The sequence below is a fragment of the Artibeus jamaicensis genome, unplaced genomic scaffold, assembly GCF_021234435.1.
Source record: "Artibeus jamaicensis isolate MK-2021 breed Jamaican fruit bat unplaced genomic scaffold, CSHL_Jam_final scaffold_916, whole genome shotgun sequence".
Taxonomy (NCBI): domain Eukaryota; kingdom Metazoa; phylum Chordata; class Mammalia; order Chiroptera; family Phyllostomidae; genus Artibeus; species Artibeus jamaicensis.
The window spans coordinates 53,843,543-53,869,608 of NW_026522059.1; the positions used below are offsets into that span (position 1 = coordinate 53,843,543).

The 26,066-nt window shown below is 35.4% G+C and overlaps 1 protein-coding gene across 2 annotated transcripts; it reads right to left on the reverse strand.

Moving 5' to 3' along the window:
- Positions 1-164: 164 nt before the first annotated feature.
- Positions 165-24,623, reverse strand: LYPLA1 (lysophospholipase 1). 2 transcript variants are annotated; one of them, XM_037144198.2, is made up of 9 exons: positions 24,280-24,617; positions 23,362-23,393; positions 15,100-15,165; positions 13,438-13,485; positions 11,740-11,810; positions 8,805-8,878; positions 6,338-6,439; positions 5,096-5,272; positions 165-1,893 (listed from the first exon to the last, which is right to left on the reverse strand). In XM_037144198.2, exons 1-9 carry the CDS (start codon positions 24,331-24,333, stop codon positions 1,840-1,842), a joined length of 678 nt encoding a protein of 225 aa, XP_037000093.1. In that variant the 5' UTR covers positions 24,334-24,617; the 3' UTR covers positions 165-1,839. The 2 variants fall into 2 exon arrangements, with proteins under 2 accessions (XP_037000093.1, XP_053517040.1); XM_053661065.1 differs by lacking the exons at positions 13,438-13,485; positions 15,100-15,165 and having other exon boundaries at positions 24,280-24,623.
- Between the last annotated feature and the right edge of the window lie 1,443 nt (positions 24,624-26,066).

Here is a 26,066-nt window from a genome sequence, read left to right on the forward strand (position 1 = left end):
TTAATAAAATTGCATAGAAAGGGAAGCTTTTCTCATGCTAGATCCATTCCATTTCTCTCTGAATGTACATTCCTGTGATCACATTCTCATTTTCCTTTTTTAATTATAGACCGTCATTCCAAAGCAACCCCAGATGTTAAAAAACGTAATAATAAAAACAGTCACAGAGGTCAGAATTAAATTTTATTTCACATTGATAGAAACTGTGGAAAAGACATATTTTCCAACACTACAGCAAATTTCAACGTAATAAGTCATATCTTGCTGATTTGTATAACTGAAACAAGTTTATATTCATGGAGGTAAATCAAAATGACTTACTGAATGTTCAAAAATTTTAAATCTGGATATAAACATATGGCTTCATTATTAACATTCTATATAATCCATTGCTAAATTATTTCCATTATCAATTAGCACCCATTTATAAAGATGCATTCCTAACACTTTTAATCAGTTGGAATACGGAGTAAAAACTAACGCTTCAGAAATATGAAGTGTATATTTTTGCTACATGTTAATTAAACCGTGTGGTAAGTGTCCCATATGTACTGACTTCTGGTTAACCTTTAAGCTGATAAATTCGTTTTCAAATAGTTTTTACCAATAATCTAAAAAATTCAACTATTCAAAATCAAATAATTGCTACTTGTATCTTTGCACAAAAATTTAAAAAATCATCTGCTAAAATGAAAATTTCAAATAAGTCTATTGCAAATAAAAGTAAAACAAATTTTTCTAATAGAATGTTCATTTCCTACAGTGGCTGATTTCAAACATATGTACAAAATACGTAAACAAACTCTATGCTACCAGGAGAATCATCTTAGAGATAATCATTTTAGAAATTAGTTTTTAAGATCAGTCTTAAATATTCCAGAACATACTAGAATATAACCTAATAATTCTTTGAATTACAGGAAAATACAGCCACATAATTCTTCCTACTTGGATTGAAGATTCTAATAACTATATAGATCTAACTTTGGACTAAAGTACAGTTCAAAAAATAAGTAATGTAGGAAGTTTGAAGTGATGTTTGGTTTCTTTATATAAGTATAAATAAATTTTAAATACCACCATGTCTGTGAGTCAGAATGTCCAATTATTAATACAGCATGTATTGATAGCAGATGTCTATGGCAAATACACAATATTTGGTCTACCTTGAAGGATAAAAAGAAAATACATTTATTTTCCAGAGAGGAAAACAGAATATTAAGAAATTGTAACAGGGAAAGAAAAGCCTGGTCCCCAAAATAAAAGGGCCATTAATTGAAGAGAGCAATATTCTCTTTATTGACACTTAGTAGTAATATCCCTCTTATTAGGAATAATGTAATTACACTTCATTCTTTTTATGTATTATAATCGAGTTAATCTAAATACATATATAAAAAATAGATACTGTATGGTGACTAGGTATTTTGGGAATAAGTTCATAGACTAAGTATAGCATTCATAAGTAGTTTATATTTTAACCACTCATTTCTACCTGAATAATTTTTCATTAGCATACTAATAATTTTCAAATAATGTAATAGAAAACCTGGTTGCAGTATTTTATTATTTTGCCAAATGACATTTCGGAAAAAGAGCTAGCTGCTTCACCTATTTTAATGCTAGTATATTCTAGATCATATTATACAAATACATGTATCGAAACTTAATAGATCATAAATTTCCATGAGGAGATATTAATCTGTGTCACTGGTATGTATTTGCAAAACATTTTAACACTGCAAACATTTGTAAGTTTCAAGATTGGGCACCAGGAAAGGTTGATATTCTACTACAATAATGCTGGTGTGTACTTCTACACAAGGCCCCTTAGAGGTGTCAATCAACTGGAGGTAGGAGTTTATCGATGAAATGCTTGATATCCATCATTTCCTGTTTGGAATAAAGTGATTTAATAAGCAGTTACACAAATCATAAACTAAATCCGTAGTGCGTGTATAATAAAGTGAAACCACATTTTTACTACTACAATGAACTAAAAAGTTGTAACATAGAAAGGAACTCCAATAGAACTTTCAGATCATTTCTTATTATTATTGTACATTCAGTGATGGCTCACATCTAATATCTACTGCCATGAAAATGGTCTGAATTTTTGCTATACTTGAACAAATAACACGTGGGGGTGAGGAGAGATGAAAGGTGTTTAAAAGTGACAGGATCCATACTGAGAAGTCTCATGAAGTATACAATGACTGTGAATTACGTATACATGGAAAAGCCTAGCTTTTAACATTCTCTCATGAGAATAAGATGCTAAATCCACAGCATAAAATATTTTGTGCCCTGCATTAAGGATTTTAATGTAACCAACCATCTGAAAGAGAGTATGTACCTAAGATAGGACTGGAGCCCTGGCTGGTGTAGCTCAGTGGATTGAGCGCCGGCCTGCGAACCAGACAATCACGGTTCGATTCCCAGTCAGGGCACATGCCTGGGTTGCAGACCAGTTCCCTGCAGGCCAGTTCCCAGCAGGGGACGCACAAAAGGCAACCATACATTGATGTTTCTCTCCCTCTCTCCTTCCCTTCCCCTCTAAAGATAAATAAAATATTTTTAAAAAAAGATAGGACTGGAAAGATATGAAAATTAATATTCCAAATATTTGTTACAGAAAAAACTTTCCTAGAAGACCCCTACATCTGGCTCACAGGTGTCACTTACCCAAACACATTTCTTTCCCTCCTATCTACTCTATTATTTCAAGACTTGGCTTCACAGACCCACAAATAAGCAATGCAGAGAATCTTCAACCTTGTAATTTAGTCACTCAGGGGAAAAAAAAAAGGCACAGCATGAAAGTAGCCTATTTTACAGCCCTCTGAAGTCCTATAAATTTCCTGTAACACCACCTCCTACCATTCTACCTCTTCTCACCTTCTAATCATTCACTCTAGTGTCCTCCAATGTAATCATACAAAGAATCAAAACAAGCTTTTGTTTTAAAAACATCTCTACACAAACAAAGATGCCTAAGTTAACCCCACACTCCCAATGTACTGAATCAGAATCAGACTTTCAAGTTTTGGGGTCTGTATGTTTATTAAGCTCTGGGGTCCTTTTGATACAAAATCTACTTGGAAAACCTCTGCTCTAGACCTTCAGTCCCTCCTAGATGCTCAGAGTGCCACCTTGCTTTCTGAATTGGTATTTCATGACAGTTCCTTTCCCTCCTTCCCTTTCCCTTCCCTTTCCTTTGTCTGCCGCCCTCCCTCCTTCCCTCCCTTCCTTCCTTTATTTTATAGCTTCAATAAAAAACAAAAGGTTATTTTAAAAGAACTTCTAGAAAGTTGTGGCTATGCCAGCTCTGTTCAGTAATTCCAATTACAAAAAGTCTGCAGACCAACAAGTACAAAAGCAAACAACCACTATGACAAGTTTAAATATATTCTCAATAACACCCTAGCCAGGTTGAGCAGTTAGTTGCAAAACAATGTTAAAATAAACTGCCTCAATGCTTTTTCTTAAAAATTCTAGGTCCTTTTAAGCCTCTAATTCTACCCAGTCCTCCTTCATCCTTATTAAGTGACCACAACTCCAACTCTACTAAAAAGATTAAGAGGATCTGATGTGGGCTCTCAACTATTCTCTTCTATAACTCAACAATCCATTCATATTCATCCATCCTCTTCTATCTTGATTCAAGTATTTTTCTTTTAAGGCAACCACTCCCCATTTCAGGACTTAATTATATGATCCTGCTAAGACTTCACCCTATCCATTATCTTCTCCCATCCTATTAAAAAAGAACCTCCTTAGTTTCTTCCCCCCTTACCAAAACCTTTTTTAAAAAAGGTTTATACTTGTCTCTACTTCCTCATGCTCTCTCTACTTCACACTACCCACTGCAGTTTGGCTTTATCTCCCTAAACATCTGAGGTCACAGATGCCTTACTATTGGATAGTTTCTTCCTGGCCTATTTCTCCTTAATCATTCTCTGAGTCATGGGTTAATATTCCCATCCCCTCAGAAATTTTCTCCTCCTGCACTCTCATTCAACACCTAAATGTTTTTAACTCCCCTAGAGCAGTTCTATCTCTTGGATTTTTTTTCTCATTATATTCTCCAATTCTTCTCTGATCAATAATATGGGTAAATTATTCTAAATCTCTACTACAGGTCCGAGCTTCAGAATGGGATATTGGAAATATCCAATATCCCTGATGATATGGGGGCATATCAATCTTAGTATATTCACTAAATTCAGTATACGAGCATCTCCTTCCTATTACCCTATAACTCTTCCTTGTACCTACTTTGAATGGCATCCTCATCGTCACCTGAGCTAGAAATCTAAGGCCTCACCAATACGTCCTTTCCTATTCCATAGAATTAGGCACTAATCCTAATGGATTCTACTTCATTCATTTCCAGAGTGTAGATTACACCTTGCTTTGATTAAAAAAAAAAAAAAATTAATCGTTTTCTGCTGCCTAGAGAACAAGTCCATCCTCAGACACAAAATAAAAGGTCTCTACAAAAACGTCTCTCCTCTCTGTCTCTGTTCTATGACATCTTGCTTTTCATAAGCCTATTGCCCAACCTAATAGCTTGCATGTCCTATCCTACAGTCCTTTCTCAGCATATTTGCTATCCAAATCCCACTCGGTGGTCAAAATCTAGTTCTTTCATCGTGATCTTGGTACCTCCTAAAATAAAATTAATCTCACTCTCCTCAGTTTTTCAAAGGACTTAAAAAAAACCTCTTAATATAACACATATCACATTCTGCTTTCTATATAATTACTTGGATATATATCCTCTCACCTATTACATTTTTTATTTTAATTTCTAAATTTTAATAAAAGGGATTTTTTGTCTTCGAATTAAGTACAATGCTTGCATATATAACAGTAAATCAGTAAATGTTTGCTGAATTAAATAAACTGTGATCTAGGATCTATACTGTTGATTATTTTAACCTAGGTCCTGAGTCATAGGTTACTATGACTCACTGTGAATTCATTAACTAACTCCTATAAAGCCCCAAACAGTCAAATGTCATTTATCTTAAAATACCACATGGAAAAAGAGGCAAATTATGTCTCTATAATCACTGTGTTTAAAATTTACCTGTTGACATGAACTGTGCATCATGCCTTCATAGGTTTTGAAGGTTACATTTGCTGGATTTACCAATGTTTTCAGCTTTTCGACAGTAAGAGAACCAAACATGAGGGGAACTAAAGGGTCACAATCCCCATGGCACTGAAGAATAGAAATATCTCTATTGACACCACTGATAGGACCCTGCAAAAAAACAAAACAAAGCTAGTATTATTTTTTCAAATGCGTACTGCATTATGCTAAGCATTTAAAACTACAGATAGATATGTGCATGTAACATGTTATTACTTACATTATAGGTTACATTTGGCCACAGAAATAAAATTCCTTCCATCCCTATATTCTGCACATCTCTTTATTTAAAGTTATATGATATATAATTACCATGTCATATATTATATGTTTTCCCAATTAATTGGTTCTTTGAAACAGATTCTATTTTTTTATGTCTGTACTGTCCTGGCATGAGAGGTATGTTTTTAGTTGAACCACGTTTTTCTCAGCTGTTGATTGATTTAAATAAGATAGTTAATAAACAGCACTTACTATATGTGAGACACCAAAAAGTAACTATATAGTAACAAGAGAAAACCCTACACTTAAAAATGAATTTAAAAAGAAAATAAAGTCTACATCTCCCATGTATATTATATTCTGCTCTATACTGTTGATGATTTAGAAATTATATTTTATACAGTAAAATCTGCTATCATGCAATGAACATATTGAATATCCAAAAATACTGTTTCTATATGTAAAAAATCCATAATGTATATACATATGTATGTGTATATAAATGCATATGTATATGTATATGTATGTATCTTAAAATGTATCAAATACCTCAAATGTAAGATTTCTGACACTAAGACTTATTTCTTATTCCATTCTATACATTCCACAATGAAGACAATGTAGTGAACCCATAAAGACTATAATAGACCACAAAAATCTAAAAAATTCTTTTTAAAGGACAACTGATGTGAACTATGGGTTTGGGGTGATGGTATGTCAATGTCGGTTCATTGATTATAGTGAATGTGCCACTGTACTACAGATCAACAGTGGCTGTGCATGTATGGAGAGTGTGGGTATATGGGAACTTTCTGTACTCTCTACTCAATTCTGCTATAAACCTAAAATTGCTCTAAAAAATGTGAAGTTTATTTAAAAAAAGGATCCTCTCTCCAACATTATTTCCTATCTCTTAGCTCAGCTATCTAATATTGTATCTATCAATCAGACTACCTGTGGAAATGAAGTCCTCAGTGGAAGCCAGCAACTGAGTGCAGTGACACCTGCCAGCTTCTGCTGTGTGGTAAGAGCAGTGTATAAAGATAAGGCTCCTCCCTGGAAAGACAAGCAGAGAAAAATCAATGGAACACATCCTTTGCTAATAGCAACTTAAAAGACTTCTTGCTGTTAATAATGTCCATACAAATCAAATTGGGTGGCTGATGTCAAATTAAATCAGGCAATCAAGTAAAAATACATATACTTCACTGTGTCCTAAATTACATGATTCTCGACACTGAAGACCACTATGAGAACACAGCAACTACCCAATCAAAACATTGTTAATAGAGTTAACTGCTGCATTTACAACTGCCTTAGGAACATTTGAATTTATAGTTACTATTTTCTCTTCTGAAAGATACTAGTATAAAATCAACTCTTGTCTTAAACTGGTATTATTTTCCAAACCAGTAGTTCAAAATAATGAGGACTATGTAGCAGACACCTTTAAAGTATCTGCCTACCCAGTTCACAACACCATGCATTCTAGGAACTGCATTCCCATTGGTCACCTACATGCCATGTCACTCTAACCATGCCCATGGGTCACCAGGCCACATACAGATGTTAAATCCTTTCTCATGTGAGGTCGTCATATTCTTCCAGGATTTTGAAATTGGGATGCAAAGATTGTCAGTTTATGTCTTTGTGTGGCTGAAACTGTAACATGTAAACTCAAGAACTGGAAATGCTATAGGCTACAAAAAGTGAGACAGCCAAATATAGATGGAGAAGGAAATGAAGCAGGTGAACAGAAAAATAGAGATGATGGTGGAGACAAAAAGTCATAATGGCTTTCCAAGTCCTAGCTACTTCCTGAGGTTTTCCTTCATTCTTATCTTTGGTTTCCTTGATGTGATCCCACAGACTCAACTTTCTGTTGCTTAAGGTATCGGGAGTTGGTTTTGTAAAATGATCAGTAAGTCTCAAATGTACAGACTTCTATGTTCACTTCCTATTTGAAACAAGCATTCCTTTTTCTACCTCTTTGTCACAATGTGTATTGCAATGTATATTATCTGTGAATTTCAATAAATAACAAATTATTAGCTTATCTTTTTATTATATTGTATTAACAACCTATCTTCCTATTGAATTCTAACTCCTAAATAATTCCCTGATTTCTGACATTGCCCTAATTCAGGTTGTCTAACACTATATTGTTGATTCAGAAAATTTGCAGATTAGAGGCTATAGTAATTTGGGGGTGGATGACATAGCGAACAAGTGATAAGCTGAAATTAAAATGTAAGGTAAACATAAGGTAACTGTGCCTGTAGAAAAAGTATAGAAAGTAGGAAAGTACAGAAAGAAATGATGCCAAAAATAACCATCACATATTTATATCTAAAACCTATTTTAATGACAAAAAGAGGGAAGAAGATAGAGTGACATCCCCAAGAGGCAACATAGGTTGTTCCTAACTTTACTATCCTTCACAAGAACAACAACTAACAACTCAAGAATAAGACACCACTGAGAGAATCCTTAAACACAGGAGTAAGGTTGAAGCACCCCCTGCATCACAGACAACAAACAAGACAGACTACATTAGGAGGGTAAGAGAAGCAGCTACATGTTGACCACACTGCCTCATCCGAGGCTAGTCCAGCAGCACAGAGAGGTCTTCCTTGAGCCTCCAGCTCCTCTAGTGGGAAAAGAGCCCAGGTGAGACAATCAGTGCTCCCCAGCACTGCGGGTTGCTTTGTGGGAGTCCCTACTCTGATCTCACCCTACAGGAACTGCAGGAGAATCTGTGAAGCTCAACCATTGGGAATCTGTGACAAAAACAGGGAAGAAACTCTCTTGTGTTCTACCTTACTGTTCCTATCAGCAGTCTCCTCCTAGATGGAACTTATACCTTTACTTAGAGTTTTACTTAAAGGGCTATATAGTTTTAACATTCCAGTTTCCAAACAATTTACTCAATAAATTGATTTTAAGACATGATCTATAAGTAGTAAGGCTACTACTAAAGAGAGAAAACTAGAAAAATAACAAAGTATGAAGTATCTCTCAATTAGTAATTATTTCTAGTCCATCTGAACTGAATTCAGCATTAAAGGTAAGTAGTATATTGTCCTAACTGGTGCATCTGAGTGGGTGGGCATTGTTCCACAGACCAAAAGATCACTGATTTAGTTGACCTGGTCAGGGCACATATGAGAGGCAACAAATTGATGATCCTCTCACTCTTTCTCTCTCCTTCCTCACTCTCTAAATATAAATAAATTAAAATCTTAAGAAAAAAAGACACTACAGTAGTCTTAATATCTCTATATTGCTTTTTTAAAAAAGATAAGTAGTATATCAATTTCTGTAACATCTTCTAAAAAAGGACTCCACAGAAAAGGACGGAAAACAGACTTCTAGATAAATGTACAAACAGTATTGCCATACCACCCAAATTTTATCTTACCTGAGAAAATCCTCCCAAAATAATTCTGTTTGAAGGAATGCCACTGTTCACCTCTTGCTCTATCAAGGCTTTTACTAAAAACAACATGAAAGTTAAATTGCCAACAGTTTCAAAGTTGAGGCCATTGAAAGAATTTAAACAGAAAAAATTAATGACAGAAAAACACAACATATATTAAAGATCAAAATAAGTAAAAACTTGAAGCACTCTATTAAAATACAAAATCAGAATGCATTTTCATTATAAAACTCGGATTTTGCAGGTAATGCTTACACTGTTCAATTATTTCTTGTTACACAGTTTATAGACAACAGTTATTCCTCATTAATATATGAATATTCCTCTTCAAGGAACCATAGGCATTTGTGCCTAGAAGCCATAATTTAACATTTTAACTAAGTAGATTAAATGGTTTGTGATTTACAGGTGTTTAAGCAGTTCATTCTATTATTTAAAAATAACACCACAGTATTATATTTTTCTGTAACCAATAAATGACATGGGGGAAAAAAACAAATGAGTTCTTTTCCTTCTGCAAAATATGCCCTGGCTGGCATGGCTCAGTAGATTGAGTACCAGCCTGTGAACCAAGGGTTGCTGATTCAATTCCTAGTCAGGGCACATGCCTGGGTTTTTGGCCAGGTTCCCAGTAGGAGGCGTGTGAGAGGCAACCACACATTGATGTTTCCCTCTCTTCCTCCTTCCCTTTCCCCCTCTCTAAAAAATAAATAAAAATCTTTTTAAAAAACACTGAAACTTGCCCACATCATTAAATATAAGACTTGATACCTCCTCAAATTTCCTTTTCTTTATAATCATTCCTGAGTTTTAGAACTAACTGTACCTTTTAAAAATTTATCTTCTTTCATTTTTGACATACATGCAAATTTTTCATTTTTTGAACCTAAAATCCCATTTACATTTTCTTTTTATCAAAATCCAAAAATGTTTTTATTAGAACTCTGTAAAAAGATCCAAATCCTCAAATTAAAAATTTTGTATACAGTTTAGTTTTTAGTTCAAATTAGTATGAAAAGCTAGAGGTACCTCGGCTATGGCATGGGAGAATGGACTAGAGAACAATAAAAAAAGACCTAAGAAATAAAAGAACTGTTGAGAAGTATGAAGAATTTATTTAAGGGAGACACAAATCCTCAGGAAGATGCAGAAGTGGCACAAAACAGTCCATCTGTGAGGAAGGAAGGCTGTGGTTGGGGCTTGGTGAATGTTAGCTGCTAGCCAGTCAGGTGCTGTTGGGAGCATTTTCCCTCAGTTTCATAAAGTTTTGCACCCCATGGTTACACCAACTGCAGAGATAAAGTTAACAAACTACAATGGCAGCAGTCAGTCATGGAGAAATGGGTTCTAATCTCTATCCCTTCTGTATTATGGGCAAGGACACTGCTGTGCTCCAGGACCTAACTAAGCACTGTTTTCTTTACTCAGCAGCCCAGTCTCTGAGCCCTCAAATATAGACTCCTTTTTTCCCTAGCACTGAGTCTGAGTCTAATGCTCTCCAATAATACATCACCTCAGGCAGGTAAGAAACTGCAAGTATGTCACAGACTAATTCTATCATTAAGAGAGAACTCTTTTTATTCTGGAACTCACCAGGCCCACCTGTGCTGTTCATAAAGCCCAGCTCCTATCTTCCACAGGTCTCACAATTCATTACCATACCCAACACATGTTTTTGTTACCTATTATTTTTTTGGCAAATACCTAGGTATGGAATTCTAGCTCTGATCCACTTTTTGATCCTAAAAGTCAGTGTTCTTAGTTTGACATTCCTAAATATCTAATGTATTTCTAATGCACTTTCTTTCTTGTTTTGAAGTTAGTAGGTTATTGTAAAAAAATTTTTTTTTATTTTTTTAAAGGATCCCACTGGTTTTGCATTTTAAAGCTATTCTGGAAAATTTCAAACAAACACAAAAATAGGAAAAGTGTGCAATGACTCCCTGGGTATACATTACCTCACTTCTGAAATGATCAATTCATAGCCAGGCTTGTTTCATCAATGCCTGCTGTGTTACCACCCAGATTATTGTGAAGTTAAGTCCAGTCATAATATTGTCCATTTAGTAAATATTTCAGTACATATGTGTAAAATAAAATATGTTTCTGTGCATTTTTCTAAACCAAGATTTCTCCCAATTAAGTCCATGTTCTTTATGCCTTCGCACACAACAAAATAAACAAAATTATCATGCTCATAAGGGAGCATGGAATACTAACCAGAGAACAGATTATGGAGATAACACAAAGTAGCACTAATACTTATTTCATAAGAGTACCAAATGAGATGATTTATAAGAATTACCTAGCTCAGGGGTGTCAAACTCATTTTTACCAGGGGCCACATCAGCTTCGTGGTTGCCTTCCAAGGACCAAAATAATTTTAGGACTGTATAGATGTAACTACTCCTTAACTGTTAAGGAGTTGAAATTATATTTGGCCCTTTGAAGGTAACTGTAAGGCTGATGTGGTCCCCGGTGAAAATGAGTGTGACACCCCTAATCCTAGCTTGTATAATATTACCACGCTAAAACTAACCCTTAATATAATTTTCATTTTATATTATGTCATTATATCATTATGGTCATCCTTATTTAAAGTCTCCTTAATAAAGATAACAGGTCACAACTATTAAACATTGTTATTTTCTCCATCTGATATATAAACCAAAGCAAAATAATGTATCCAACAGTTGAAGTTTAATAATTGCCATTCCCCCCTATCTACCTCACCTTCACTGAGCACAGACAAGTGAGTTCACGTGACCATTATGGCAAACAAGTTAGTGATCAAAAAGGAAGGAAACAGCACCACCAGTTTAGATAATTGTGTAATATTTCATCAACATCAATAGAACTATCCAATTTACTAAAAATATTTTAAATGCTTTTGTTTATAAAACTTTTCTGTACTTACCATTTTCTGCTGCCTGTTTAATTCCAGGTTCATCCTCCTGTGAATCTGGTGAAAGTCCAATAATATCAAACCTGGAAAATAAGGCACAATCTTAAAAGAAACAATTGATTCTCAGAATATCTACTCTTGGTAAGTATGTTTTACCAAACTCATAGTAGTTGGGATAAGAAAGGCTGACCATACATCCTCCAGAACATGAAACTCAAAATGTCTTCAGAGGTGAAACAGAATATATGAATTGGGCATTCTAGAAGTTCCTTTCATTCCAACTAGATATAGCCTCTAATGTTAAAAAGTCACATTGCCACATAATTTTAGGATAAGAATACTTAAGAGATTATCTAGTCCAATCTTGCACCTAAGCAGGAACCTCAACCCATACTCCTAAGAAGTTTGAAATAGATTCCAGCTATCTGCTTCCTCTTCTATTGCATCTTAAGTCAACCCAATGGAATAGAGGCACTTTATTATGTCATTCTTACATGCGCTATCCCATACCTATTTAACAAGATGTTTATACTGATCTCTATCCATATACTCTGCAAAACTTTTTCATCACATATCGTAGATATCTGAAACCAGAAACCAAGAGAGGCTTTCCTTTGGCTTTTCTACTTCTCTATCAGGTTGTAGTATGCTTTCATTATGGCCTCAAGAGATATTAAGCAGAAATTTTGGTTCTGGACAGGAATTTTGCCACCAAGCGAAGACGAATGAAAGAACCAAAGGCCAAGGTAGGCAGGAACTTATAAAAGTTGCTAGGGAATCTAAAAGAGATAAAAAAAGCAGGAAGTACAGGGATGGGTAGATGGTTGGGAATGAGTAGAGAGGAGAACAGCAAACTAAAGTGCTGATGAGGTCAAAGAAAAATAATGTGGAAACAGTGAAGCAAACTCAAAGGATGAGTACTTATTCTACGTATCAGGTTTGAATTAAGTGACTTCAGAGATGGCACAATCTCAGATGACAAGGAATGACTGTGAATGACCAAAGGTAAGAGAAGAAAATGTCACTGTGAAAGAGAAAAGCCAAGGACATAACAAGCCAGTGAAGGCTGTGAACACACGTTGCACTGAATCATGTAGTCACTCAAAGATAAAATGGTAGCATGAAATAGAATGGAAAGGAAAATACTAATCAGGAGTCAAAGTCATCAATGTTTAAAGACCTGTGGCAGGAGTTCCAGAGAGCAGCAAGAAAAAAAAACAATCATAGTCTAGAAGTGGCTCAGAGGAATGAAGAACTGACTCTACTTCCTGACTATAGAGCAAATGGGAAGTACAAAAATATCTGAAGGGGGCCCAAGAGGAAATGGTTTCCTTAAAAACTCACCAGCTTTCCAGAAAGGGAAAGAGGTGAAGGGTAAAGAAGCTGTGGCTTAATCAGAGTGATTGCCACATTGTGTCTTCAAATGTTTAGTTACTAAAATCAATAAAGTTTCATCAACCAGGAGATATTTTCTGCAGTTTCTATTCACCCATTCTCTCCTGTTTTCTCTACCTGTTGGTGCAGCTCCTTACATTTACTCTGAATTTAAAATATAAAAACTTACATAATTAAATAAGGGTTAAATTTAAAGTAAATTATAAAACCTTGCAATTTAAAAATAGCTAGTTAAAAATTGCTATACATGAAAGCATTTCTGGTTGAAAGCTAAGTATAAATAAAATTCTTATTGATAAGTAAATTCTTACTTACCAAGAAGGCATAACCATGTTCATATTTAATGTTACAGGCATAACTGGTCTACACAGAGGAAAAAAACAGCAAAATAAGAATAATCTAACGAAGCATAAGACCTGATAAAATTCCATCAATTAAAGATAATCATTTGAGGCTTATGCAAAAGTATGCTATGATTTTAACATATGAGGTGTTTCACTGCATCTACATCCTTCAAGTGTATTCTGAAAACAGAGTAGCAGCTGGAAAGAACTAAGTTAAAAACATTTTCCTTTCTCAACACCCTAACTTAACACTTTCAAAGTAAACATGAAAAGAAAAACCAGTAACCAAGACAGTTGGGAAGTATAAAATATGAGACCCTATAAGGCTAAGAATCTAAGCAATTTATTGCAGATATTATAGCATCAATTCCTATAGGCTCAGATTACATTTTTGCTTATTTTCTAGTTGTTAACTATTTATCTGCTTGTTTAAGAGACTGTTAAATAAGAGAAGGGTAAGTTTTGCCTTAATGCTCATTACACCTGATTCAAGTTTGTGATGGAAAATTTGCTGGATAACCTGAATGTAACTAGGTACAAAAGGAAAGAAAAATAAATACACTGTAACTACATCTCATCACTATTTTCCTGACTCATGAAATAAGGATACCTTAGAGGACACAAAATCTTATCAAAATTTCTTTGAGAAATAAAACTTTCCTAGTTTGGGAAATAGCCTTAAGCCAAATTCAATTGTGGGGCCAGTAATAACATAAGATAAATTCTGGATGATACCATCCAGAATTCAGTTTCTTGCATGAGTCAGAATAACAGATGATGCAACAACCCTAACTATTGTATACTGTTGTAGCCTGCAGTGGTAGGATGATAAACCTTCTATTTTAGGATAAAAAGAGAAGGACTGTTTCCTTACCTAATCTCAGGTATACTTCCTCTTTCCATTTCCACTTTCGTATTTATCACCTCTACTGCTACTCCTACTTCTGAGGATGAACTACTAACTTACTAGCATGTACCTAATCCAGCTTGTCTTCTCCATGGCTATTGCTTCTCAGTAGCCTTTGACCTAAACACTTGCCTAACTTACTGATTTTTTGAGCTTGCTCAAAATGTCCTAGTTTCTTTGACATACAGAAACATTTTCAGAATTCTAAACTAAATCTATCAAACTCCAAAGTCTGTGTTTTTTCCACAGTACATCACACATTGTCTCTAATCAATAAAATTAGCAGTGTCTTCAACATAGTAAGGATTTCTTACAAATTCAGCAGGTAAATCCCTTTTAGATATAGTTCATGCATATTCTTAAAACTTAAAAAAGTATTTGTGTATTTTAAAAAGTTTTTCTGGCTATGAGTTCAACTGATCTCCAAGACAGCCTTATTTAAAATTTCTCAACAGAAAAGAAAAAATTTGATAAAACCAAGATACTATTTTAGTTGTAAAACAATTTACCAATCTTTATTTTTTTGACTTTTAAATTTTTTAGTTTTCAATTATGGTTTACATTCAATATTATTTTGCATTAGTTTCAGGTGTACTCTAATTTTTATTTTTAACCAAGTATTCAAAAATTAAAAATTAATTCAAATGCTTTTCTACAAAAGTAAAGCTACTACAATTATTCCTCTCCAGACTCTGAATCACAAGCATAAAGATTAAAAATACTTACGCATGCGGGCAGATGTATTTGATATGTGAACTTTTGATACCTGCAAAGGCTTCTGCCCATCCATGCCTGGTACAGAAATTATTTGAACAATTCCATTAGATATTATTTTAATTTCCAATACATTAGTTACAGAACAGTATTTTAAAAAGGTTTGTAGGAATAAATGTTAACTCCTTAAAATGTCTTAAAAGTATGGACCATCAATGCTATTAAAATACCAGCACCAATCTGGAAACAACCCAAAGACTATTGTTTAAGCTTTACCTATAGATAAAAATGATTTCTCGTGATTCCTGAATAGAAGTGTACTTTCCTTCACTTATTTCCACAGGGCTTTATAATTTACAAAATATATATTTTTATCTCTTTATAACTTCACAACAATGTGCCTAACAATTTAAGCAAGACCAGTAATATAATTCATAATTTATATAAAGAAAAAAGCTTCAGAGAGTAAAGTAAATCAGTTGTCTGGTATCTCTGCATGGTTACTACACTATTAAAAATAAATTTAGTGAGCCCTGGCTGGTGTGGCTCAGTGGGTAGAGTGCCAGCCTGTGAAGTGAAAGGTCACTGGTTCAATTTCCAGTTAGGGCACATGCCTGGGTGGCAGGCCAAGTCCCCAGTTGGGGGGTGTGTGAGAGGCAACTGATCAATATATCTCTCACACATCAACGTTTCCTCCCTCCTCTCTAAAATAAAATCTTAAATAAATAAATTTACTGAGCATTCTTCTATGCATATATGTACATGTATACATGTTTAAAATAGAATGAGAAAAACTGTAAATCATCATAATCCTTCCAGGCAGAAATAAACAGTTAATTTTTAATATATTTTCTTCTAATGTTTTCTACGCATAGCACTTAAGAAATAAATACAGATTTTTACTATACATACGTACAGTTTCTTGCCTGTTTATACTTGACTTTATACCTGATACTTTTTATATGTTACCTGTATTAAAGGATAAAGTAGGCTGGGATGGGAGAAATAAACAAAAAACTGTACTTGAAAAATAACTAAATAAAATTATTTTTTAAAAAAAGGGATAAAGTAAAAGTAACTTAAGCTTTTTGTGTGTAAAATAGTCTGAAAATAAATGTGAAATGCTTTTCTGTTAACTATTTCTCTATTTTTAATGCACCTTCCCCAAAAGTATTACAGATATATTGAAAAATTAATAACAATATTAACAATTATATAACACTATGAGCTAGGCATTATTCTAGAAGTTGTATGTGTGTATATATGTATATATTTGTGCTTGTATGTGCTTATATATGCAAGCAATGCGTGTGTATTGCTTGCATATAAGACTTTACTGTGAAAACTACAAAACACATAGATACAAAATAAAAATCTATATAAATGAACCATCCTGTTCATGGACTAGAAGACTTAATATTTTCTTCAGGTGGCAGTACTCCCCAAATTGAGAGTAAATGCAGTCTCTTAACAGAATCTCTTATCTGCAACTGACTTTGCAGACAAGCCAATTGTAAAATTCATTTGGACACTCAACAGACTCAAAATAGGCAAAACAATGTTAATAATAAGGTTGAAAGACTCACAATTTCCAAATTCAAAGGTTACTACAAAGCAACAGTAATAAAAATAGTGTGGTACTGAAATAAGACCTATAAATCAATGCAATATATTTGAGAATATACAAATAAACACATTTATGGTCAACCTATTTCTGAAAAGCATGTCCAAACAAATAAATAGGGAATGAAGAGTCACTTCAACAAAAGTAGCTGAGATAAGTAGATATCCACGTGCAACAGAATGAAGTTGGACTACCTCATACTATATATAAAAATTAACTCAGGCCCTGTCTGGTGTAGCTCAGTGGATTAAGCACCGCCCTACGAACCAAAGGGTTGCTGGTTTGCTTCCCAGTCAGGGCTCATGCCTGGGTTGTAGGTCAGGTCCCCAGTAGGGGGCATGTAAGAGGCAACCAGACATTGATGTTTCTCTCCCTCTCTTTTTCCCTCCCTTCCTCTCTGTCTAAAAATACATAAAATCTTTTAAAAATTAACTCAAAATGTCTTAAAGATATTTTGTAAGAGACAAAATTATAAAACTCCTAGAAGAAAATATACAAAAATCTTTGTGAACTTATACCTGGCAATGGTTTCTTTGATATGTGACCACAAGCACAAACAACAAAGAAAAATATTTAATCATCAAAATTAAAAATTGCTGTGCTTCAAAGGACACTATGAAGAAAGTGAAAAGACAACGCAGAAAGAGGGAAATATCTGCAAATCATATCTAATAAGGGTCTAGAATCCATAATATATAAAGAATTCTTACAATTCACAAACAAAAAGACCACCTAACTTATTAAAGGACATGAGACATTTCTTCAGAGATACATATGTTAAGTAAAAGAAGCCAATTACAGAAGACTACAAATTGTACAATTCCATTTATATTTAATATGCTGGACAGGTAACCCACGGGATTAACTGACTCAAGTATGTACAGACCTGTGTTAAAACAACCACTCTAATCAGTTTTTCAAAGCTTTTTCTCTTTTACACTTCAATTTATTATGCACTATTGACTTTATGGTGATATTATTTAATATATTTATTTGTTAGAATTAGAAATAATGTCCCAAAATATGCAGATAGTTAGCTTTGTAAATAGTACACTTTCATTTTCAAGTGTATAATAAGCAATATTATGCAGCAATAATAAATACCTGGCATATGGGCTGCTAGTCCCAGCTCCTGGGCCCAGAGCAGACTCTATGCCACACTTAGAGATCTTTTCAACATAGTACTCCAAGCAGCATTTAAAATATAAAAACTATCTGCTAACCCTGAAGAAGTTAACCGTATAGTCATGTCATAAAATGTGTTATCCATGGTCAATGACAATACTGATTTTATGTACATCATTTCAGTTTTTCTTCCAGTTTCTTAAGTGTATCATCACTGTATCTTCTATTTCAGGATTTGTGCTAACAACCAGGGGGTAACTAAATAAACCCTAAACTTCATTTTATTATTTCTGCTAATTACAGCTTTAGGAATATGCAGTCACTAAAAATAACACTCATAAAATACAATTTTCTATCTATTAAGAGTCTAAACTGGAATAGCTTCAATTATGTTTCCCAAAGCATTACTACATATAATAAAAGCCTGACTTAACGTGGCTGGCTAATGTGGATGTCAAACTCACACCCTTATACTTTATAAAGTTAAGCCACTTTAAAAGTTTATTAGGAAGTAAAGACAAATAATTGTGACTACAGGAAAAGAATAAAATAAATTTTAAAATTTTGTATGTTAATTTTAGAATTGTTCTTACAACAGTAAAACCTCAGCTATATTCTCCACACCAAAAGGTTCTTATACCTGACTTTTTTAATACTTACGCCCTTTTGTAGCTCTTATGTATACATACACATACATTTAGCTAAGAATATAAAAGCTAGAGTCCAGGGTGGTAAAGTGTAACAGCTTTAGGACTATACAGTTCAAAGGTCATCTGGCTTACTCACTACTTTGTGGCCCTCTATGAGGTGATGCTGTTGAGGCAATTCAAATATATAGCGAAGCCATATCACATTAAACCTTAAGTATTTGTGATTTTTCCCACAATTTTGCTCAAAATGGAATCTCACCATTATTAATATGGATTAATCATCTCTATTTTGTGTTTTCTTAAGATATGTTGTACTTTTAGCTACTTTAGTTTATATTTTAACAAAATAAATCACTATTTTCCCTCAATTAGACACACAGTCTTTGGCCAATACCTTAGCCCAATGGAACAGCCAAGAAAAATGCCTTTCCTTTAAGAAAACATATGTTTAAAAAAAAAACTAGGAGTAGAATTTTAAAAAATAATCATAACTATTCATTTAACTATTCTACATGCATGAAAGATGCATGAAGAATAAAGATTAAGATATGGACTATACCCTCCATGAACCTATAATCTAGTAGGAGAAACAAGATATAAATAAACTGTAAAAATGAAAATTTAAGAGCTACAAAAAATTAAGATAAATGTCAAAATATGGAAGAGGATGGTTACTTTCAGCTATGGAGATTAAGAAAGGACCTATAGAGAAACAGCTGTAAGATGTTTTCCCCATCACATACAGACACACAACCACACACTGCAGTGGGTTTTGTTCCATTATTACAATTAGGCAGAAAAGTAAAACAAAAGAAATTGAGAAGCATATTTAATGGTACAATCAAGATACATAAATCAACATTTCAGTGAATATGCTTCTATATTTATGGAAATTTACTGTATCTACACTTTTAGAATATACTTTTTTGCATGTATATGGCTGGAATTCTAATTTACCAAATATTCTTTTGTTGGACATTTTAGTTGGCAAAATAGATAAAAATACTTGATTCAACTATGTACTATGAACAAGAGACTCACTTGAGTTCCAAAGGCACAAACGAGTTAAAAGTGAATGGATGGAAAAAAGATATCCCATTTCTTTTTTGCTTAAAAATGGTGATTATACTAACATCAGACAAACTAGTCTTTAAATCAGAAAAAGCATTAGGAGATAAAGGAGGACAATATATATTTATAAAAGGTTCAATATAGTAAGATATATCAATTATAAAAGTTTATGCTCATAACTCAGACCATCAAAATATATGAGGCAAAACCTGAAACAACTGAAGAAAGAAGCCTAAAGCTCTACAATTAATAGCTGAAGCCTTCAGTACCCTGCTCTCAATTAATGAACAAAACAACCAGATACAAGATAAATAAGGAAATAGAGGAGTTAATGCCAATAACCCACCTAAGTCTAATAAACATATACAGAGCACTCCACCCAACAACAGCAGTGTACATATTCTCCTCAAGTACAATGGGACATTTTCCAGGATAGACCATAAGTTAGGCCACAAATTAAGTCCCAATAGATTTTAATAGATAGATACCATACAAAGTGACTTCTCAGACCACATGGGATAAAGTTAGAAATCAATACAGAAAATTGTAAAATTCATAGAACTGTGGAAACTAAACACTTTGTCTTATTTTTCTATATAATAGCTTTACTGAGATGTACAATTTGCATCACCTTAAAGAATCTCCCCACATCTTGCTTTTTACTTACCATGGGAAAATAAATGCAGTAGAGAAACCTGGAAGATAATCACCTTTATAAAGTCATCCAAGTTAGCATCCCTAATGGGACAAAGAACATCACTTGTTTCCTAATGTGATACACTGAACAGGTCTTATCACCTATATGGTATTCATACCAAAAATGCACACACTGAACCTAATCATTAGAAAAACGTAAAACCTAAAATGAGGGGACTAGCCTGATCTCTGCAACAATGTCAGTGTCAGGAAAGACAAAGACCTGAGGAATGGTTCCAGATTAAGAGACTAAAGAGCTAAATGTAACATGTGACTAAGAATTGGATTATTGGTTGGTGAGGTGGGCAGGGATGGGGTGAATTATGTTGGGGGCTGTAGATTACTACAAAGGACTTTAATGGGACAACTGACAAAGTCTGCATATGTAGCATAATCAACACTAACATTAAATATTAAATAAGCGCTAAATTTCCTGAATCTGGTTAACTATTCTGCAGTTATATAAGAGGCTCTCCCTGTTCTCAGGAGATACATGCTAGTGTTTGGCAACACAGAATTGTATCTGCAATTTACTCTCAAAGTATTCAACAGTAACATTTGGTAGAGACTGGTGAATCTAGGTAAAGGTTATTGAGAAGTCTGTATTATTCTTGCAACTTTTCTACATTATCTTCTCAAGCATATTTGCATTTGGAATATTTTATAATACAAATATAACACTTTCATAATCATAACAAAAGCTATTTTTGTTTTGCATGGAAAACTGTGATCTCAAGCAATACAGTATGATCTAAAACATTTCTTTGAACTCTAGTTTCACAGTTTATTATATATGTTATCAATAGGAACACTTGGTGGTCAGATGTTTCTTTATTGCAGATCTTGTCAGAGCTCTAAACATGCTAGAGCACTGGCTGTAAATCTTCAAGAGGAGAATGACATATTTCCCAGAACTAAAAATTGTAACAGGCACCACTGAAAAAAGTTTTTATGAAAAAAACAATTACTACCACATGTTGTGAGTGTCAATCTCAGAAACATAAAAAATGTGGGGAAAATGACATAATAAAATTGAGAAAATATGTAATTATAAGGTCTCCCTATTTATTCAGCCACCACGTTTTTCATGAGAAATCTAAAGGCAAAGACTGCAAGACCTGTTTCCAGACTGGAAACAGGTTGGCTGATTCTGCAAAAAAAGAACCTCAACAACAAAAAGGACAAAAGCTGCCCATTTTTACAGCAACAAACTTGTATAGATGTAGATGTAAACTAAACCAAGTTCATCTGTGTCCCAGATTTCATGCTGTGACCTCTGACCACCTTCTGTTCCCAGCAAGCATAAGGAAGCTTTCTAGCTCATGATTATCTGTTCCTTAAAATGTGGCCACAAATATTTGTTAGTAAGAGCCAGAATAGCATGACACCTGAGACAAGTATCAAACTGCTGCTAGTACTGAGTAAATCACAACCTCACCAGGAGGTATGGCCCCTACCACTAATACATTCTTTGTCCCCTTTTCCTGTCAGTCACCAGTACCCAGGTTATACCATTAAAAAAGTACTATAACAGGGATAATCTGTTAGCAGAGCATAATCTGGGCAGACTGCTGGGTCATTTTCTTCATTCTGACTCAAGAAATTTACTTTACTTCCAGTAAGTAAATTACCCTATAATAAATTGTTATAATCTATGGAGTAGCCTGGTTCATTTATGGATCTTAAAATACCTTCTTGTTATGGTGGCCGTTATAACTTTGCCCCAGCCTGGGACAAAAATTGCTTAATTCTAACATCCTCCAAGTTAACCTGAAAAATGTACTTTAGTTTTCCAAAAGCATCTAAATATTAAATTGCCACTTGTCAGAATGGTTTGTTCTGAATTTCACCATGTGATCATGGAACCAAACTAGAGTTAGTTTTTCTTTAGTGTTATCTACAAAGTACTTTCAGGACTGGAAACCTTTATAGTTTAATATAAATTTAATTCTTAGTCAATGTCATGGATGCTCTTGGTTATTTTTAATTTCACGTTCATTTTCACTCTTAACCTCAGTCTATGAAATCTGGCTAAACTGGAGTCCACAGAGAAACTTCTGATACTGTTTTCATTTTTTTGTTTGTTGTTATTTTCTCTCCTGAACTGATTCTTCAGGCCTAGGAGCTCTCTTTAGTAGGAAAGTTACAAGGTACCAAGTTTCCTCCCTAGTTCTCAGCATCAAGAAGGGTTTAGTTATAAAACAGAACTTTTCTACATCTCTGTTTAGTAAAACAAACACGTAATTGAACATAGGACTACCTGACTGCCAGAAAATAGTCCTACACATCTTTCTGTAACGCCACACAGTTATATATCACTGTCATGTTGCCTCTACTTAGTAAGCATAAAAGAGTATCAGGAATCGCCTTTTAAAATTAATCTAAAAAGAAAGAAAAAATATTCTAACCCACCTCCCTATACAGATTTAACAGTTTTTTGGCTACTTTATCAAAATTTACCTTCAGTTTTCTGCCTAGTCTACAATTTTGTAACAACTTTGGACAACTTTACCTAAGTTTCAAACAGATAATCATTGATTTAAATTTAAAACAAAACCTCTCAATATAGATAAAGCTTGACTGAAAGATAAATCATTTATCTAAAGTTAGCACAACAAAATTTGTTTGGTAACCCTCCAGAAATCTTTCAGTTGCCTCCCTTGCCCTTCAACTGATTTTTTCTTTTTCAGAGAACATCTAAGCTCTCATTCAAAATGCTGCATAATGAGTGCACATTGTTATGTGCAAAATCAACCAGTTCTTCTAAATCTGCACCGAAATTTTAACTCCTCTAGAAAGCTCAAACATTCCATCCATCTCTACTATCCAATACAGCACAGCAACTCAAGGAGGAATTTGCAATGTTAATGTTCCAGAAATAGGAGTTGAAAAATGACAAATTCAAGATGACAAGGGAAAAATTCTGGGGGTTTCAAAAAATGAAGAGATTGTATCTTACCACTGGACTGCAAGAATACTACTAGCGATTTTTTAATATACAATCCTACAGTTCTTAAATATGAAACCTTTGATCACTTAGAGTACGCCTTACGTAGAGAGAGCTGTATGACCCCATTTTATTGCTGTTGCTGTAATAATGTTACGTACCCTGTATCTCCCAATCCGTGAAGGAAAATCACCTAGAGAGGAAGAGGAAAAATTAATAAGCAGTGCCTAAATAAACCCACATGGAATTGTTATACTATAGCTTTAATTAAGGTAGATGCCAGAATTACAGAACCCTACCTTCAGCAAGTTAATCTCTATCGACATCTCTTAAATGGCAAAAATATTTATCTTCTTGTAGTTCCGAAAATAATTAATGAGGGGTTTCAGCTCAGAAAGAGGTCCCACTTAGGCATTCTTAAGTGCAAATTATCGCATTCTAAGAAAAAGTCTCTTTCGAGTCAAACCATGATCAGGTTTCATTTATACTGTAGAATTTTTCCATCACAAAAAAGGAACTTCCGGAGGTAAATAAGTTTGAGATCCTGAGTTTCCTGAAAAACACCTTTGACCTTACACCAAACCTCCAAACTTCTTTAATTTATGAGGAGACGGCAAACTAAATAAATTATATATGTATGCATTTTTTTCCCGGACTTAAGACTTCCCACATCCACAAACAAGACATAAACATGCTATAGAGCCACCTCGAGTTAGAGCGCCTCTTCACTAACGCCCGTCACTCCAACCTGGAGCTAGGCAGCCGAGAAACCCGTCGTCCCGCGGGCCACACTCTCTCCGCATTGCGGAGGACTCCGGCTCCGGGCCGGGAAGGGTGTGTGTGTGGTTGGGGATGGGTCGGGGGTTGGGGGGGACTGACCTCCCGCCCCGACGAGAACCCAGCGCTCTCCTCACGCAGCTGGCGCCCGGGACAAGCCCACCATTGCCCCCCACTGCGTAAGGGCGCAGTGTCCCCATCCGCCAGTAGCCAACCCGCCTGAGAAGTCTACCCTACAGGAGGGACAGTGACCCGCAGTGAGCCGAGCTGGGCCCCTTCGAGCTCCGGCCGCCGCCACTCACCGCAGCGGTGGCCTTCCGGGCGGCGGGCACGATGGCGGGAAGCGGAGCAGACATGGTATCGCCGCACTCACACCGGCTCCACCGACACACGGTGCGGGTCGGATGCGGAAAGGAAAACGGGCGCCGGGCCCCGGCCCAAGGGCGTGAGAGCGGTGAGTCCCGGCCCGCCCCACCGGGCGCGCACCCAGCGCGTGCGCGCACACGCCGCGCCGCGCCCCCCTCCTACGGCTCCGCGCGCCCCAGTTGAGGGGCTAATCGTCTTTTCTCTCTCCCGCTGCTCTCTTCACTCCGTGCGTCACTACGTTCCGCTTCTCTGTCCGCCAGATTGCCTGTGACGGCTGGGCCGGAGTTGACCTCTTTCTCCCTCCCCACTTCCCCATGTCAGTCAGCTTGGTGAGGGCAGCTCCACGGCGGTTCTTCCCGTCAGGCGTCCAGGCCACCCGGAGAAAGACATTCTCAGGCCCAACCCAGGAGCGAGGTCTCTGAACCTAGCTTTGTCTTCTGCTCTTGGTGCGGCACTTAAAGAATGAGCCCCAAAGCTGCTCTAACCCAACTGCAGATACTACTTTCTTTCCTAAAGCCAGGGTGTACTCATTTATAAAAGTCAGGAAGGACTGGACTGGGAGGGCTACACCGGGGTGTAGTTTTGGAGTTGACTGGCCTCCTCATTTGAATACTTGAAGTGGAAAGGAAACCATTCAGGTGGAACTGAAAATTCCCTACGCAATGCTTGGTGGATAATGACATAGTGCTGATTTAAGCATAAGATTAGATGTCCCTTTTCTGCATGTGTTACTCAATGCATAACAAATACGTGGTAGGTAGTATAGAAACACCTAAAGCCAAATGCTCTGACCTTCAGAAGTTGACAATTCCCCGGAAAAACGTAAATGATATATACAATCACTAGAGCGTATAACGTAAGAGAGGAAGGAAGCTGGTGAACATAAAGACTTTTTTTTTTTTTAAAATCCACTTTAATTCACATTATAAACAGAATGCTGAAGGATTGTGGTGGGGGGGGTTCATTCATGTCTTATTCCTGTTTTGGATTTGAACACTGAAAATTGTGTGGGCCCTTAGAAATATTAAATTTATATAAATCTATTTAAAATGATAATGTGACTCATATTTCACATCTTAGTGCACCTTAATGTTAGGCTTTTAAATATTTGGTTGTTTTGACCCTGAGAATGCACATACATGTTGAGAAGGGCTTCTCATGGGTAATGAGGCTCAAATTTATAAACAGAGCCTAGCAATCACTGATTAACAGGCCTCTCACATAAGCCATGTTTCTCTTACACTAACTTGCCTGCTGCCTCCACTGAACTGGCTGCCTGCATTGTGTTCCTTCCATCTGAGCCAACCCTTCCTTATAAAAAAGTTTCTGGAATCATATTTCAACCAATAGGTCTGAGACTTTCCTATCCAATTGTAGCTGTGCAACTAATCCTCATTTACATCTTCACAGACCAATGGATGGCTCCATTCTGACCAATCAGCAGAGTGCTCTTTGGACCAATCTGACTGTGAGGATTTGCAGTCCTTGTTTGCATAAGAACAGACCAATCAGGGACTAGAGGCAGGAACTTTTTCTCTATGTAAGCCAACTTCACCTCTCTTTTGGTGGAGTGCAGTTTCAGTCTCCCTCAAAGACTGTGTTTTTCTGGCTAGAAGTCCCATGTTGATTGCGCTGTCTCACCAGAGTTGTTGCTTTTGTTTTGTTTTGTTTTAGATTTTATTTATTTATCTTTAGAGGGGAGGGGAAGAAGGAGAGAAATATG